Below are 15,734 nucleotides of genomic sequence, written 5' to 3'. Positions count from 1 at the left end.
TAATTATTTTGTCTGGTTTTGCAGTATTGTAATTATAAATCACAAAATCCATCTTCTTGACAGTGAGACTTGAATAAAAATATTTTCTGCCACAATGGTCTCCCACAATATTGAAGAATCCTAATTATGAAGGCAGTCTACTCATAGCCCTTTACCAATAGCTACCTGGAACCAAGCACGAAGAGACATAAAAGAGACCAGAGGGCTCTCCCTTTGATTTTTACACTTTGTGGGACTGCGATTGGTATTCACTCAGGCCTCTTTATTTGACACAGCTGAAACTTGATGAGTTCAGAGTATAAAACAATTTAGCTCGAAAAGAACAACGATAACCCTGATAGACCAATAAAAAGCATAGGGGGAGGGGTAATATTATCATAAACAAGTGTTTACAGATTACCTTTGCTTCCCACTTTCCACATCTCCAAATACCATTATTTATTGAAATGATTATTGCATCAAAAGAGAAAGTTGTCAGTTGTTAAATTCAGCAAGCACATAAATGAGCCAAGGTATGTATTTTTTTTAAAAATTTGTGATAAAACAAAATTGTATCAAAAGACAGCACAGAAATCCTACAGTGAACAAGATCAGACTACTTCAAAGAAAACTGACCATTGCAATAAATGTTCAATTGCCATTGCAATACTGACAAGGAAGACCCCTACGCAGCAACACCACTCCATTGCGGCATACTGTTGTCAGCAGCTTCATGGTCATCCAATGCAATGAGACAGATCGGCAAGTGATCATTACTGGTGATGTGGAAAGACTGAGAAACACTAAAGAAGCAATTCTCAGTACTGTAAAGTTTACTTAAATTGTTTAGCTTGCCCATATATTTAAATTAATGTGTGTTGCTGGAATGATCGTTAACAAATGGCATTCAATATAAAAGTATCTCAATTATTAAAAATAAATCTTACAGGGAAGGCGGTAATGGAATCTCATGAAACATCAGGAGATTACAGAAGGTTCTGCACATATTCACTATTGGCCAGAACGATGGTAGATCACATTCACTTGTAAGAACAAAGGTACAGACACTGGGAAAAAAAGATTGGGGACATGTTTAATGGGTAAACCAGCTAGGGAGAGGTTGAAAGAGGTCTGGGAATGATAGCAGAAGTCCACCAACATCCAGCCACTGGACAGCAGTAATCAAAATACCAATGGTGAGCTGTAGAGTCAAATGAAGATAGTATAATCTGAAGGTATCATGCGAAAGCTATACAGACATCTGGTTAGGCTGTAAAATGAATACAATATCTAATTCTGGTCACTGGGGTCAATGAAAAATATCCAAATAGAAGCAGCACGGAAGTAGATAGCCATGAAGCTGATTGCCAGCGTTAGAGGACTGAGGAATGGTTAGAAAACTTCAAAATTAAAGAAAAACAGAAAGAAGGTAGTTTAGAAGGTAGATTAGAAAACTTTGACACTTAAAAAAGGGATGCAGGAGATTAAGTGGGTAAGGAAAGACCCCTGTTGGCAATGATTCTGCAATTTCCAATTCATACCTGCTCTAGACATATCTTTTGTTTCTTTACTTGTTCTATTACCAGCACCTCTGTTGCTTTGCACCAACTTTTTGTCACATAATCTTTCCTGTCTTCTACCTTGTCACAGATATTCCGTTTTGTTTGTTGCCCCCTGTCCCCCCAACACCAACTGTTTCTGTACTTGCTTTAAACCTGTCATACCTCTAACTTTTTCCAGTTCTGATGAAAGGTCATCAACCTAAAATATTAACTCTTTCTCTGCAGATGCTGCCAGGAATATTTCCAGCATTTTCTGTTTTTATTTTGCGTTAGTAAAGGCTAATCCTGAGGGCTACTTGCAAGTTAAATCATGACTGAAGGATAAGGGGACATAGGAGCAAAGTAATAAAAGTCCAATTGACCTATTGTCATTGACGGTCAACAACATGCATTTTTTCAACCAATTCACAGTATCTTTAACGTGCAGATGGAGGCCATTCAGCCCATCAAGTCTGCACTGGCTCTTTGAAAGAGCATTCCACCTAGACCCATTGCCCTGCCTTATCCGTGTAACCTTGCACATTCTCTCTTTTCAGGTAGCAATCCAATTCCTTTTTGAATAGCTCGATCAAACCTGCCTCCACCACCCTTTCAGGAAGTTTGTTCCAGACTCCAACTGCCCTCTGTGTGAAAACATTTTTTCCTCACATCACATTTACTCCTTTTGCCAATTATTTTGAATCTGTGCTCTCTAGTTCTTGATGTTCTCTTGAGCAGGAACAGTTTCTCAATATTTACCCTGCCCATACTCCTTAGGACCTTGAATACCTCTATCAAGTCTCCTCTCAGCCTTCTTTTCTCCAAGGAAAACAACCCCAACCTCTCCAATCCATGCTCGTAGCTACAGTTCTTCATCACAGGAATCATTCTTGTGAACCTCCCCTGTACTCGCGCCAATGCCTTCACATCCTTCCTCAAGTGGTGCTCAGAACTGGATGCAGTACTCCAGATGAGGCCTAACCAGTGTCTTATACAAGTTCAACATGACCTCCTTATCTTGTACTCAATGCCCCTTATTAATAAAGCCTAAGATACTATATGCTTTATTAACTGCTCTCTAAACATTCTCTGCCATATTCAATGACCTATGTACGTATCCACCGAGATCCCTCTGTTCCTGCACCTCCTTTAGAGGCTCTTCCTTTATTTCATACTGTCTCACCATATCTTTCCTACCAAAACGAATCACCTCACACTTTTCTGCATTGAACTTCATCTGCCATTTGTCTGCCCAATCCACCAACATGTCTATGTCCTTTTGAAGTTCAAGACTATCTCCATCACAGCTGACAACACTTCCAATTTTTGTATCATCTTCAAATTTTGAAATCATGTCCTGCACACCACAATCTAGGTCTTTAATAAATATCAGGAGGAGCAAGGTCCCAACACTGACCCCTGAGGAACTCCACTACAAGCTTTCCCCCAATCTGAAAAACAACCATTTATCACTACTCTCTTTTCTGTCACTCAGCCAATTTCTTATCCAAGTGCCTACTTTCCCTTTTATTCCATGACCTAGAATTTTGCTCAAGTATGTTGTGTGGCACTGTATCAAATGCCTTTTGACAATCCATATACACCACATGAACAGTGTTCCCTTTATTAACCTTCTCTATCTTTTCCCATCAAAACTAGCACTTCTAATTCCTGAACATCCACTCTCCCCATGAAGCAATATTATTCTTTCAATGTGTTTCAATCTCTAGATTCAAATGAATAGACTGTCACCTAAATGAAAAAAGCCATGCTTGCAGGAAAAATGAATCACAATAGATAATATAGCCCTAGATTCCCCAACTTGCACTCTCAGCTGGGAGGATGGAACCATGGAATTATTCCTACAATCTGTAGGAATTTGGTACCATACTCAAACTAAAATGGTCAGGTGGTCTTTCACTGCTGCTATAGATATCTGCTGTATTTCAGAAGCATATCACATCTCTGAAAGCAGTGGTGAGAAGCCTAAGTTAATCTGAAAGTAAAGACATAAATATAGGGTCTTAAAATTCTACCAGGTCAATAAAAGTGAATGGGGAGAAAGATAGGTTTATATGTGAAAGCTGGTCTAAAGTCAAAGAATAAGGAGGACCATGACAATAGTAGATAACATGACAACCATTGTCCATTAATTTCCACAAACAGAACAGCATACAATGTGATTGGCAAAAGAACCAAAGGCAACATGAGGAAAAACTTTTTTATTCAACAAGTGGTTACGGTCAGGAAAAAACTGCTTGACAGGGTGGTGCAGGCAGACCCAGTTAAGGCTTTCAAAGGGATTTGGATAAGCACCTGAAGCATTTGCCAAATAAAGAAAATAATGCTTTGCTAAATACGCTATGGTACTGTTCAACTGATAAGCTCAAGATAAACTGCATAAGGGCCAAATAAATGTAGCAAGTTTGAACTTTTCCTGTTACATCTCAAAGGGCTAAAAAAGATGAGGAAAAGCTTAGGTTTTCACACCAAAAAAAAAGAGAAATTGCCCAAATATTGAAACATTTTGTCCTGAGTAAAATTGTGGAAACAAGATTCCCTGAGACACAGGAATAAACTACAGATATGCTCCTTGAACTACTTTATCAGGAAGATAAGAAACATAAGGTTGAGGTATTGTCAGAAAATGAAGTTATTACTCAGCAGATCAGGACAAGAACACTCTTCAAGATACAGAATAAAGATTCTGAAGGGTCTGACACAATTATGCCAAATAATCACATAGCAAGTCACAAGTGATAGCCCTTCAGGTTTTTTTCCTAAATTGTCACAGCATGTGGTGGGTCAGTGAATGGGAGGCCAGCAACCTTCCCTGCTGGACCACAGATGTGACAATCAGCTTGTGCACCAGAGTAAAATCTTTCTTAATTTGCACAAAACCAAGAAAAAGGGATTAAAATTAAACTCTTCCCTTCCTGATTGTTTATCTACCTCATTACATGATGTTGTATGTCTCGATGAACATCAACTTGACTAGTCATACATCTCCTGTTGTCCCATACTTGCCTCCTGCTCAGCAGTGCCCACCCACGCTAACTTCATGGAGGGGACCGGCTGGAGTCCAGGTCCAAGGTGAGAACTGAGGCGGGTGGATGCCAAGGCAGGCAGGTTAGAAAGCTTGCTTCAGTTCCCTGGGACATGGGCCTAGTTCAGTAGAATTGTGTGAGGCCCGTAACCCTTACCACCAAGGCCCCTTAATATTCTGCATACCCATGCCCCCTCCATACCTCCCATACCCTCTCACCACTCTCTATGCCTCTCTGCCCTTCCAAACATCCCATACCCCCATATCCCCACAACCCCCATGCCCACTCACCCAGTATCCATTCTGTACAGAAATCTTGAGCCCTATAATAATACTGCAAAGTCTTGGAGATGCTCAAGATACTGTCAAAATAAACAAAGTCATTCAAACACCACTTCAAAAAACATAATCCTATTAAGTGGTCATAAAACTGCCAAGGTAAATAAACTCTCAGTCCCCTTGACAGTGCTGTCAACAACGCCTGCTGAGCTAAATCCATTAATGGGAGTTGGAGCTCAGCCAAGCATTCATAATTGGATCCCATTGCACAGCTGTATAAACAAAACCTATAGAACTAAATACATTAAAATATTTGAAATCATTGAAAGAGCTCAGCCATCTGTTCAAGCTTAAAAGCAGAGATGTCTGTTTGGGGACAATGAATATCTCCTGACACCAATGTAAGCTCCTGCAATGGACGCATCTAGGCGCTACATTTCAACAACAGGACTATCATTGAGCAAGCCACTGAACTTCTGAATATGCGGTTCCAATGCCCTGACAGTTCAGGAGATGCCCTCCAGTATCCTTCCTCAAGGGTCTCTCGCAATATGGCTGTTTGCTGTGCTCTCCATAATATCATCTTCCATAGAGATGTGGACCTCGAAGAAGCTGCAGCAGTGGGTAGCATATTTCTTCAGAGGAGTTGGAAGAAGCAATACAGGATTTCTCCTGAGAGCGCCTCATCCTGGAAAGCACTTGGGTCTGATAGTCATCTTCATCTAAATGAGGTAGGACGTCTATCAACCATACAATGCAGAAGTCTTCCATTACTCCAACAATGAATGAGGCACAAGTCACCATGGGCCATAGATTTACCACATCCCAAACTTTTGCTTTGCTCCCCCCATATCTTCCTTCTTTTACCGTGATTTCACCAAATACCTGAAACACAGAGGTTGTCAATCAAACAACATCATATCCATTGTATTGAGTTGTTATAACTATACTCAAAGATAACCCATGTTAACAAAGTGTCATGACCCCTCCTAAGGGGTGCTTCCTCTTTGGCTGGGAATGAGGTGGAATCAGCCTATTTGTTTGTGTCTACTTGCAACTGAGAGTTCCTGTGGCTGTTTTCCTTGTCTTGGATGTGCCAGTGGCTCTATAATGCTCTTGGGCACACATGTTTTGACTGTTCTGAAGTACTTTGCACCCTCAGGCTGCTCAGCTTGTGTGCGCACTTGGGACTTCAGACCTGGAGGCCTATTGTCCAGTGCAGCATTACACTGACCGTGTCAGTCCACAGAAGGTCATTGAAACATTTATGGCACTGCATCCAGGTCCTACTCACCATGCAGCAGTTACTCATCCCTTCTGCCACCTCCAGCCAGGCCAGTTTGGTCTCTTGTCGCTCTCCCGGCATAGAGTGGCATGTCATGATGCTGCTGCCTCCAAAAGGACCTCAAGGGAGGCATCATTAATCTGATGGGCCACCCTTGAACGTCAGTCATTCTGCTCTGCACTGTTCTCCCGCTTCTTCCATTTCCTCTAAACTGGCAACCACAATAATGGCTGCCAGTACAGCTTTAAATTATGCTCGCTTTGCTGCTCTCCTGCCTAAGTCCTGTCTCCGCTGCCGCTAAAGGGGCAGTGAGCATGCACCCTGGCCCGTTAAAAATCAAGTCAGCATTAACCCGGGAATGCACCCGAAGTTAGGGTTCTGACCCCAGGACAAAAATTCAGCCTAGAGAGTGAGATAAAGCAGAAACAGGGGGTGCCTGACAGATGACAGATTGATAATACAAGTGAGAGCCAGGCTGCATATAGAAAATTTAGAAGGGAAGTAAAAAAGTAAATAAGAGGGGAAAAGAGCAGTATAAGAAGAGACTGTCAGCTAACACAAAAAGGAATCCAATTTTCTTTAAGCATAGAAAGTCCAAAGGGGTATTAAAGGATAGTTAGGGCCAGTCAGAAACTATAAATGACGCCTACGCACAGAAGCAAAAGGCAGGGCTAAGGTAGTAAATTAGTACTTTGCATTTGTCTTCACCAAGATGATGCTGCTGCTAAAGCCATGGTGAAAGCGGAGGTAGTTGAGATACTGCATGTGCTAAAATATGATAGAGGTGGTACTAGGAAGGCTGGCTGTACTTAAAAATAGATAAGTCACCAGAACCGGATGGGATGCATCCAAGGGTGCTGAAGGAAATATGGGTGGAAAGTGTGGAAGTGTGGCCATAATCTTCCAATCCTCCATAGATACTGGGATGGTGCCAGAGGACTGGAAAATTGCAAATGGTGCATCCTTGTTCAAAAAGGGGGTAAAGATAAACCAAGCAATTACAGGCGGGTCGGCTTAACCTCGGTGGTGGGAAAACTTATAGAAATAATAAACCGGAACAAAATTAACAACCATTTGGACAAATGTGGATTAATTAAGGAAAAGCAGCATGGATTTGTCAAAGGGAAATCATGTTTAATTAACTTGATTGAGATTCATGGTCAGCTAACTGAGAACGCTGATGAAGATAATAGTTGAAGTGGTGTATACAGACTTTCATTTGGCGTTTGATAAATAGGCTTGAGAGCAAAGCGGAAGTGCATGGAACAAAAGGAACAGTGGCAGCACAGGTACGAAAGTGGCTAAGTTAGCAGAAACAGAGTTGTGGTTAGTGACGGTTTTTCAGATTGGAGGAAGTTACACAGTGGTGTACTCCATTGGTAATAGGATCACTGCTTTTCTGAAACAAAAATAGAAAATGATGGAAAAACTCAGCAGGAAAGAGAAACAGAGTTAACGTTTTGAGTCCGTATGACCCTTCTTCAGAGCTTTTCTGGTTAGGTCTCAACTGGAGTACTGTGTACAATTGTGGATTCCTGGGAAGACAGGAGATGAAGGTTCTAGAGAGGGTGCTAAAAAAATTCGCTAGAATGGTTCCAGGATTGAAAGACTTCAGTTATGTGGATAAGTTGGAGAAGTTGGGGTTGTTCTCCTTAAGAGAAGAGAATGTTGGGAGCAGATTTTATAGAGGTGTTCAAAATCATGAGGGGTCTAGACAGAGAGAAACTGTTTCCACTGGTGGAAGAGTTGAGGACCAGGGGACACAGAGTTAAAGTGATTGGGAAAAGAACCAAAGGCAACATAAGGAAAAAACTTCTTAATGCAGAGAGCGGTTACAATCTGGAATGGACTTTCTGAAAGAGTGGCGGAAGGACATTCATAGGTACAGGATTAAGCCATTCAGCCCATTGAGCCTGCTTCGCCATTCAATATGATCATGCTTCAATGCCTTTTCCCCACATCCCTTTATGTCATTGGTATTTAGAAACCTGGCAATCTCTGCTTTAAACATACTCAATGACTGAGGTTCCACAGCCCTCTGGGGCAGAGAATTCCAAAGATTCACAACCCTCTAAGTAAAAAACAATTCTCCTCATCTTGGTCCTAAGTGGCTTTCCCCTTATTCTGAAATTGTGTCCCCTGGTTCTAGACTCCCCAGCCAGGGGAAGTATCTTACTTTCATCTACCCTGCCAATCCCTTTAAGTATTTTGTGGGTTTCAATGAGATCGCCTCTCATTCTTCAAAACTCCAGAGGATACAGGCCCAGTTTCCCCAATCTCTCTTTATAGGACAGTCCCGCCATCCCAGGAACAAACCTGGTGAACCTTTGTTGCACTCCCTCTATGGCAATAATATCCTTCCTAAGGTAAGGGACCAAAACTGCATACAGTACCCCAGGTGCAGTCTAACGAAGATTCTATACAACTGAAGCAAGACTTTGCTATTCTTGTACTGAAATCCTCTTGCGATAATGGCTAACATATCATTCGCCTTCTTAACTGCTTGCTGCTTGTGCCTGTTAGCCTTCAGTGACGTATTGATGAAGACAACTAGGTCTCTTTGTACATCTACATTTTCTAATCTTTTACCATTTAAGAAATACCCTGCACGTCTGTTCCTCATGCCGAAGTGGATAACCTCACATTCTTTCACATTATATTCAGTCATGGCTTTCAAAAGGGAAAGGACAGGGGAGTGCGACTAAGTAAATTGCCCTTGCTGAGAACTATCATGTTGGCAACAGGCTGAATGACCTCTAGCTGTGCTGTAACAATTCTATGATACTATCAAGGACACAAAATACGAATGGTTGCAAGGGTAGGAGGTGAGCAACATTAGCAAAAGACCTAATGGGACAGAAATCTGAACTATCACTGTATTTAACTGTGTCTCTTGCTTATCGCTTAATAAGGTGTGATCCTCACTCAATGTGTTCTGGCAAACACCGCTTGATTTGAGGCACACCTTACTGGCACCCATAAATGAAATTTATTTTTCACACTGTAATAGCAGTGAGAAGGAGCAAGGTCCATTTGTTTCTCTGTATCAGCTTGGAGAGCAGCTTTTTATTTATATATTAAGATAAAACAAGAAAAAAATGTTCAACGAAAACAAAAAATGCTGGAAAAATTCAGCAGGTCTAACAGCATCTGTGGAGAGAGAGACAGAGATAACGTTTCGAGTCTGTATGACTCTTCTTCAGATCTAAAGGAAGGTAGAGATGTGGTGAAATATATACTGACTAAGTGGGGTGGAACCGGTGAAGCTGGATAGAAGGTCAGCGATAGGTGGAGGCAAAGGAGACATGGCAAAAGATATCATAAACAAAAGGTCAAAGAGTTAGTGGTGATTGTACTGGCTAAAGGAGGTGCTAATGGTGACATTAAGAACACAAAATGTGATAATGGCCGGACCAGGGTAAGCACCCTGGAAAGTGACAGATGCCCCTAGTGGGGGTGGGGGAAGGAAGATCGAAAATAGGCAAAAAGATGAGGATTACACAATGAATAAAAATGGAAATAAATTTTAAAAATAACAATAATGAAAATAAATGGAAAAAAGTTAATCAGCTGTGCACACTTGTGTCAAGCAGGTCACAGACGGTCTGTTCAGGCGTGCATTGACCTTCATCCACTTCCGCTGGGACCAGGCAAGCCAGACACAGCGAGCCAGAGGCTTCGCGGCCATTGCTGGCTTCCCCCGCGTCCAGGGTGCAATAGACTGCACACATGTGGCCATCAATGCACCAGCAGGTGAGCCTGGTGCCTTCGTCAACAGGAAGGGATTCCACTCCATGAACGTGCAGATAGTGTGTGACCACAGGATGTTAATTCTACAAGTCTGTGCAAGGTGCCCAGGCAGCTCCCATGATGCCTACATCCTCAGACACTCCCAGGTGCCGGGGCTCTTCAGTGCTCTGGCTCTGCTTGATGGATGGCTACTGGGTGACAAGGGCTATCCCCTCAGAAGGTGGCTCATGACACCTCTCCGCCATCCAATATCAGAAGCTGAGCAGCGCTACAATAGGAGCCACGCCTCCACAAAGGCTGTGGTGGAAAGAGCCATCGGTCTTCTCAAGATGCGCTTCCGATGCCTGGACCGCTCAGGGGGCCCACTCTAGTGCCCCCCCAGATTGTGTCTCGGTGATAGTGGTTGCATGCTGTGCTCTCCACAATCTTGCACTGGAAAGGGGGGACACAGTGGACGATGAAGATGTTGACGCAGTGGATGCGGCTGCACACCATTAGTCCAGCACTGATTCTGATGATGAGGAGGCACAGGGGAATGATGAGGGGCTAAACGCTGACTCGGGGCTACACCAAGGAGGCAGGGACACCCGGGACACTTTAATCCAACGAACCTTCAGCTAGCTCCACACAAATGGATCAGGAGGACCAGCCTTGCCTGGCACTTCCATAGTCGGCACTTAAGTGCTACATCTGCCACTTCATCAGCTGCAACTAAGGGCTTTGGACATAAGCTTCAATGTCCACTCAAGCACTCATGACATGTATGTAAAACATACAAATGCAGAACAAAGGAGCCACCTTCAACCATGGTAACACATCTGGTTTTAATTTCTCCATCATAAGGTCACACAAAACGAAAGCAACGACAGGGCCCTCAACCGTGTCCAGCCCATCTCCCGCGCATCCGCCCTCACGCCTTCTCCTCCCTCCCAGAAACATGATAGGGTCCCCCTTGTCCTCACTTATCACCCCACCAGCCTCTGCATTCAAAGGATCATCCTCCGCCATTTCCGCCAACTCCAGCATGATGCCACCACCAAACACATCTTCCCTTCACCCACCCTGGCGGCATTCCGTAGGGATCGTTCCCTCCGGGACACCCTGGTCCACTCCTCCATCACCCCCTACTCCTCAACCCCCACCTATGGCACCTCCCCATGCCCACGTAGAAGATGCAACATCTGCCCCTTCACTTCCTCTCTCCTCACCGTCCAAGGGCCCAAACACTCCTTTCAAGTGAAGCAGCATTTCACTTGCATTTCCCCTAACTTAGTCTACTGCATTCGTTGCTCCCAATGCGGTCTCCTCTACATTGGAGAGACCAAACGCAAACTGGGCGACCGCTTTGCAGAACACCTGCGGTCTGTCCGCAAGAAAGACCCAAACCTCCCTGTCGCTTGCCATTTTAACACTCCACCCTGCTCTCTTGCCCACATGTCTGTCCTTGGCTTGCTGCATTGTTCCAGTGAAGCCCAACGCAAACTGGAGGAACAGCACCTCATCTTCCGACTAGGCACTTTACAGCCTTCCGGGCTGAATATTGAATTCAACAACTTTAGATCTTAAACTCCCTCCCCCCATCCCCACCCAGTTTCTTCCCCCTCCCTTATGTTTTTTTCAATAATTTATATAGATTTTTCTTTTCCCACCTATTTCCATTATTTTTAAATCTACAACTAATACCTTGTCAGTCTTTCCACCCCACCCCCACTAGAGCTGTACCTTGAGTGTCCTGCCATCCATTCTTAATTAGCACATTTTCTTAGATAATATCACCACCTTCAACACCTCTTTGATCCTTTTGTCTGTGACATCTTTTGATTATCTGCTCCTATCACTGCTTGCTTGTCCCTACACCCTCAACTTCTCTCCCCCCCCCACCCCTCCCCCCACCTTAAACCAGCTTATATTTCAGCCCTCTCCTAACTATACTCAGTTCTGTTGAAGGGTCATGAGGACTCGAAACGTCGACTCTTTTCTTCTCCGCCGATGCTGCCAGACCTGCTGAGTTTTTCCAGGTAATTCTGTTTTTGTTTTGGATTTCCAGCATCCGCAGTAGTTTTTTGTTTTTATCTCTGAGGACAAGAGGAACCCTATCATGGTTCTGGGAGGGAGAGGAAGGTGTGAGGGTGGATGTGCGGGAGATGGGCCGGACACGGTTGAGGGCCCGGTCAACCACCGTGGGTGGGAAACCTCAGTTAAGGAAGAAGGAAGACATGCGAGAAGCACTGTTTTGGAAAGTGGCGTCATCAGAACAGATGCAACGGAGGCGAAGGAACTGAGAGATTGGGATGGAGACCTTACAGGAGTCAGGTTGTGAGGAGCTATAGTCGAGGTAGCTGTTGGAATCGGTGGGCTTGTAATGAATATTAGTGGACAGTCTATCACCAGAAATTGAGACAGAGAGGTCAAGGAAGGGAAGGGAAGTGTCGGAGATGGACCATGTTAAAGCGATGGAGGGGTGGAAATTGGAAGCAAAATTGCTAAATATTTCCAATTCCAGGCGAGAGAATGAAGCGGCACTGAAACCGTCATCCCATCCACCATGGCTCTCCTCTGTCTAGCTGAACTTGTTCACTCACTGAACAATTTCTTCTTAAACTTGTCTCACTTCCTCCAAATCAAAGGTGTGGCTATGGGTACCTGCATGGGCCCCAGTTATGCTTGTCTCTTTATGGGGTATATTGAACATTCTTTGCTTCAGTCCTACTCAAGCCCCCTCCCACAACTCTTCTTTTGGTACGTCGATGGCCGTTTCGGTGCCGCTTCATTCTCTCGGCTGGGCTTGGAAATATTTTGCAATTTTGCTTCCAATTTCTACCCTTCCATCGCTTTCAAATGGTCCATCTCAGACACATCCCTTCCCTTCCTTGACCTCTCTGTCTCAATTTCTGGTGATAGACAGTCCACCAATATTCATTACAAGCCTACCGACTCCCACAGCTACCTCGACTACAGCTCCTCACACCCTGACTAGTAAGGACTCCATCCCATTCTCTCAGTTCCTTCGCCTCCATCACATCTGCTCTGATGACTCCACTTTCCAAAACAGTGCTTCTCATATGTCTTCCTTAATTGAGGTTTCCCACCCACGGTGGTTGACAAGGCCCTCAACCGTGTCCGACCCAATTCCCTCCCCTCTGCCCTCACATATTCCTCTCCCTCCCAGAACCATGATAGGGTTGTCACCCCTTGTCCTCACTTTCACCCCACCAGCCTCCACACTCAAAGGATCATCCTCCATCATTTCCGCCAACTCCAGCATGATGCCACCACCAAACACATCTTCCCTTCACCCCCCCACCCGCCGTCAGCATTCTGTAGGGACTAATCCCTCTGGGATACCCTGGTCCACTCCTCCATCACCCCAACACCTCATCCCCTTCCCACAGTACCTTCCCTTGCAATCGCAGAAGGTGCAACACCTGCCCCTTTATTTCCCACCTCCTCACCGTCCAAGGGCCCAGCACTCCTTTCAAGTGAAGCAGCATTTCACTTGCACTTCCCTCAATTTGGTCTATTGCATTCGTTGCTCCCAATGCGGTCTCCTCTACATCGGGGAGACCAAACGCAGGCTGGGTGACCGCTTTGCTGAACACCTTCGGTCTGTCCGCAAGCATGACCCAGACTTTCCTGTCGCTTGCCATTTCAACACCCTATCCTGCTCTCATGCCCACATGTCTGTCCTTGGCCTGCTGCAACGTTCCAGTGAAGCTCAACGCAAACTGGAGGAACAGCACCTCATCTTCTGATTAGGCACTCTACAGCTTTCCGGACTTAACATTGAGTTCAACAACTTCAGACCATGAACTCTCTCCTCTATCCCCACTCCTCTTTTTCACCCCCCATTTTACCATATGCATTTTTATTTATTTATTATTTTTTAAAATTTTCATTAATTTTTTTCCATTTATTTTCATTATTATTATTTTTTAAATTTATTTTCATTTTCATTCATTGTGTTATCCTCAGCTTTTAGCCTATTTTCGATCTTTCTTCCCCCACCCCACCCTACCCCCACTCGGGCTATCTGTCACTTTCCAGGGTGCTTACCCTGGTCCGGCCATTATCACATTTTGCTTTCTTAATGTCACCATTAGCACCTCCTTTAGCCAGTACAACCACTATTAACAACTCTTTGACCTTTTGTTTATGACATCTTTTGCCATCTCTCCTTTGCCTCCGCCTATCGCTGGTCTTCTATCCAGCTTAACGGTTCCACCCCACTTAATCAGTACATATTTCACCATTTCTCTACCTTCCTTTAGATCTGAAGAAGAGTCATACGGACTCAAAACGTTATCTCTGTCTCTCTCTCCACAGATGCTGTCAGGTCTGCTGAGTTTTTCCAGCATTTTTTTGTTTTTGTTTCAGATTTCCAGCATCCGCAGTATTTTGCCTTTATAAAAACTGTTAAAACTCACTTCAGAAACCAGTAATTTAGAAATCAATAGTTTTAATGTTTGAATCCTGATGCTTCCTAAACAGAAACATTACAGTATGTTTGCTAGACCTTTTGGGATTTAAAAAATGTAACGTAAGTAGATAGGAAGTGTACGAACATATATTTTTGGAACTTTTTCCCCAAAAGCTTCTCTCCTCCCCACCTTGGAACATCAACTTCTTATTGAACATGTTTCTAGCGGCTCTAGACATTTTACAGTACATCATCTAAGTGGTCATTCTTTATTGAGCCTAGATAGTGAATCTTGGTAAGTTATCGGTCATTGAAAGACAGTATGGCTATGCCTTATCCTGTCTTGGCCAACATCAACACAAACACACTTCCAGGATCTCACAAAGTAGCAAATCAGTAAGGAGAAATCTGCTTGCTCAATTTTTACATTAATCAGAAATTTTAAAGTCAGTTGCAGTGCCCCTGATGGCACTACAGCTGAGTTTAACTAACATGGCACAACCAGATACCAAAACTGGCATCTCCCTAGATTGTACATCTCGGATGTTGACTCTGCAAAGTTGCTGGATATGCAATTGAAAATTTGTCAGTGCTTTCCATCAATTTCAAGACAACTAAAGTGAACTGCAGCTAACTTTCCAAAAATTAAAGTAGGAATCTGAGCATTTAGTGATGAACCTTAATTATGTTTACGCTCAAGATTTCCACCTGAAGCAGAATGCCCTTAGCCATTTTAATTCAACTTTCCACATCACCCTTAAGAATCACATTCACATGTAAATTACAGCACAGTTACTTCTGATCCAAAAACCCAGTGTGATGAGACAAACCTTAAATGGATTGATTGCAAATGGGTTAGTTGGGAAAGGGCGTAGAAAAGTCCTAGCTCGATATGCAGGAACCTATGACAACAAAACAAACAAATGGTTGAAACGAGGCAAATATCCTCATCTTCAGATATTACTGGCGATTTCTGAAAATTATTAATTTAAATCTGTAATTCAATTAAACATTTTTAATTGATTAAGTAATCCAGTACATGTTCCTGTTATTATTATATCATCGCTCTGTCAGTAGGAATTAAGATCACATCAGGGTGATTCACTAACCTTGAATTTATTTTCAGAAAATGGATTTTTGGTCATAAAATAAGGGGCTTGACAGAAGGCCTTCTCATCATTTGAAGCTGTAGAGGTCTATTAAAATGCATAAATGCCATCAGATAAAGGAATATTCATAACCAGCCCATTAGAGATAACACTTTATGAAACAGCAGGTCAGGATATAAGCTAGTATTGATTAAAGGAAACATTTGGATCTTTAGGCTACTTATTTAAATGTTTTCTCATTCAAATATTTAAGTTACATTATCCAAGGAATCAGTGGCTAGGGAACAGAGTTCTGTAGCAGAAACAAAAGGCAATGGCTTGAGTCTTC

At 43.3% G+C, this 15,734-nt stretch overlaps 1 protein-coding gene across 16 annotated transcripts in view; it reads right to left on the bottom strand.

Moving 5' to 3' along the window:
• Positions 1–15,734, bottom strand: part of mpdz (multiple PDZ domain crumbs cell polarity complex component) — a 420,746-nt gene that overhangs the window by 99,885 nt on the left and 305,127 nt on the right. For 13 of the 16 annotated variants that reach the window (XM_078570536.1, XM_078570535.1, XM_078570530.1 and 10 more), the window contains 2 exons: positions 15,407–15,493; positions 15,128–15,199 (listed from right to left, as the gene is read on the bottom strand). The exons of the other annotated variants lie outside the window; for them this stretch is intronic. In XM_078570536.1, the coding sequence (XP_078426662.1) occupies positions 15,128–15,199; positions 15,407–15,493 (159 nt within the window). The remainder of the gene's footprint in view (positions 1–15,127; positions 15,200–15,406; positions 15,494–15,734) is intronic. 16 annotated transcript variants of the gene reach the window in all.

This window comes from Cetorhinus maximus, chromosome 2, assembly GCF_964194155.1.
Source record: "Cetorhinus maximus chromosome 2, sCetMax3.hap1.1, whole genome shotgun sequence".
Taxonomy (NCBI): domain Eukaryota; kingdom Metazoa; phylum Chordata; class Chondrichthyes; order Lamniformes; family Cetorhinidae; genus Cetorhinus; species Cetorhinus maximus.
The sequence above is the reverse complement of the archived record's forward strand: the minus strand, read 5'-3'. Positions and strand labels throughout refer to the sequence as shown.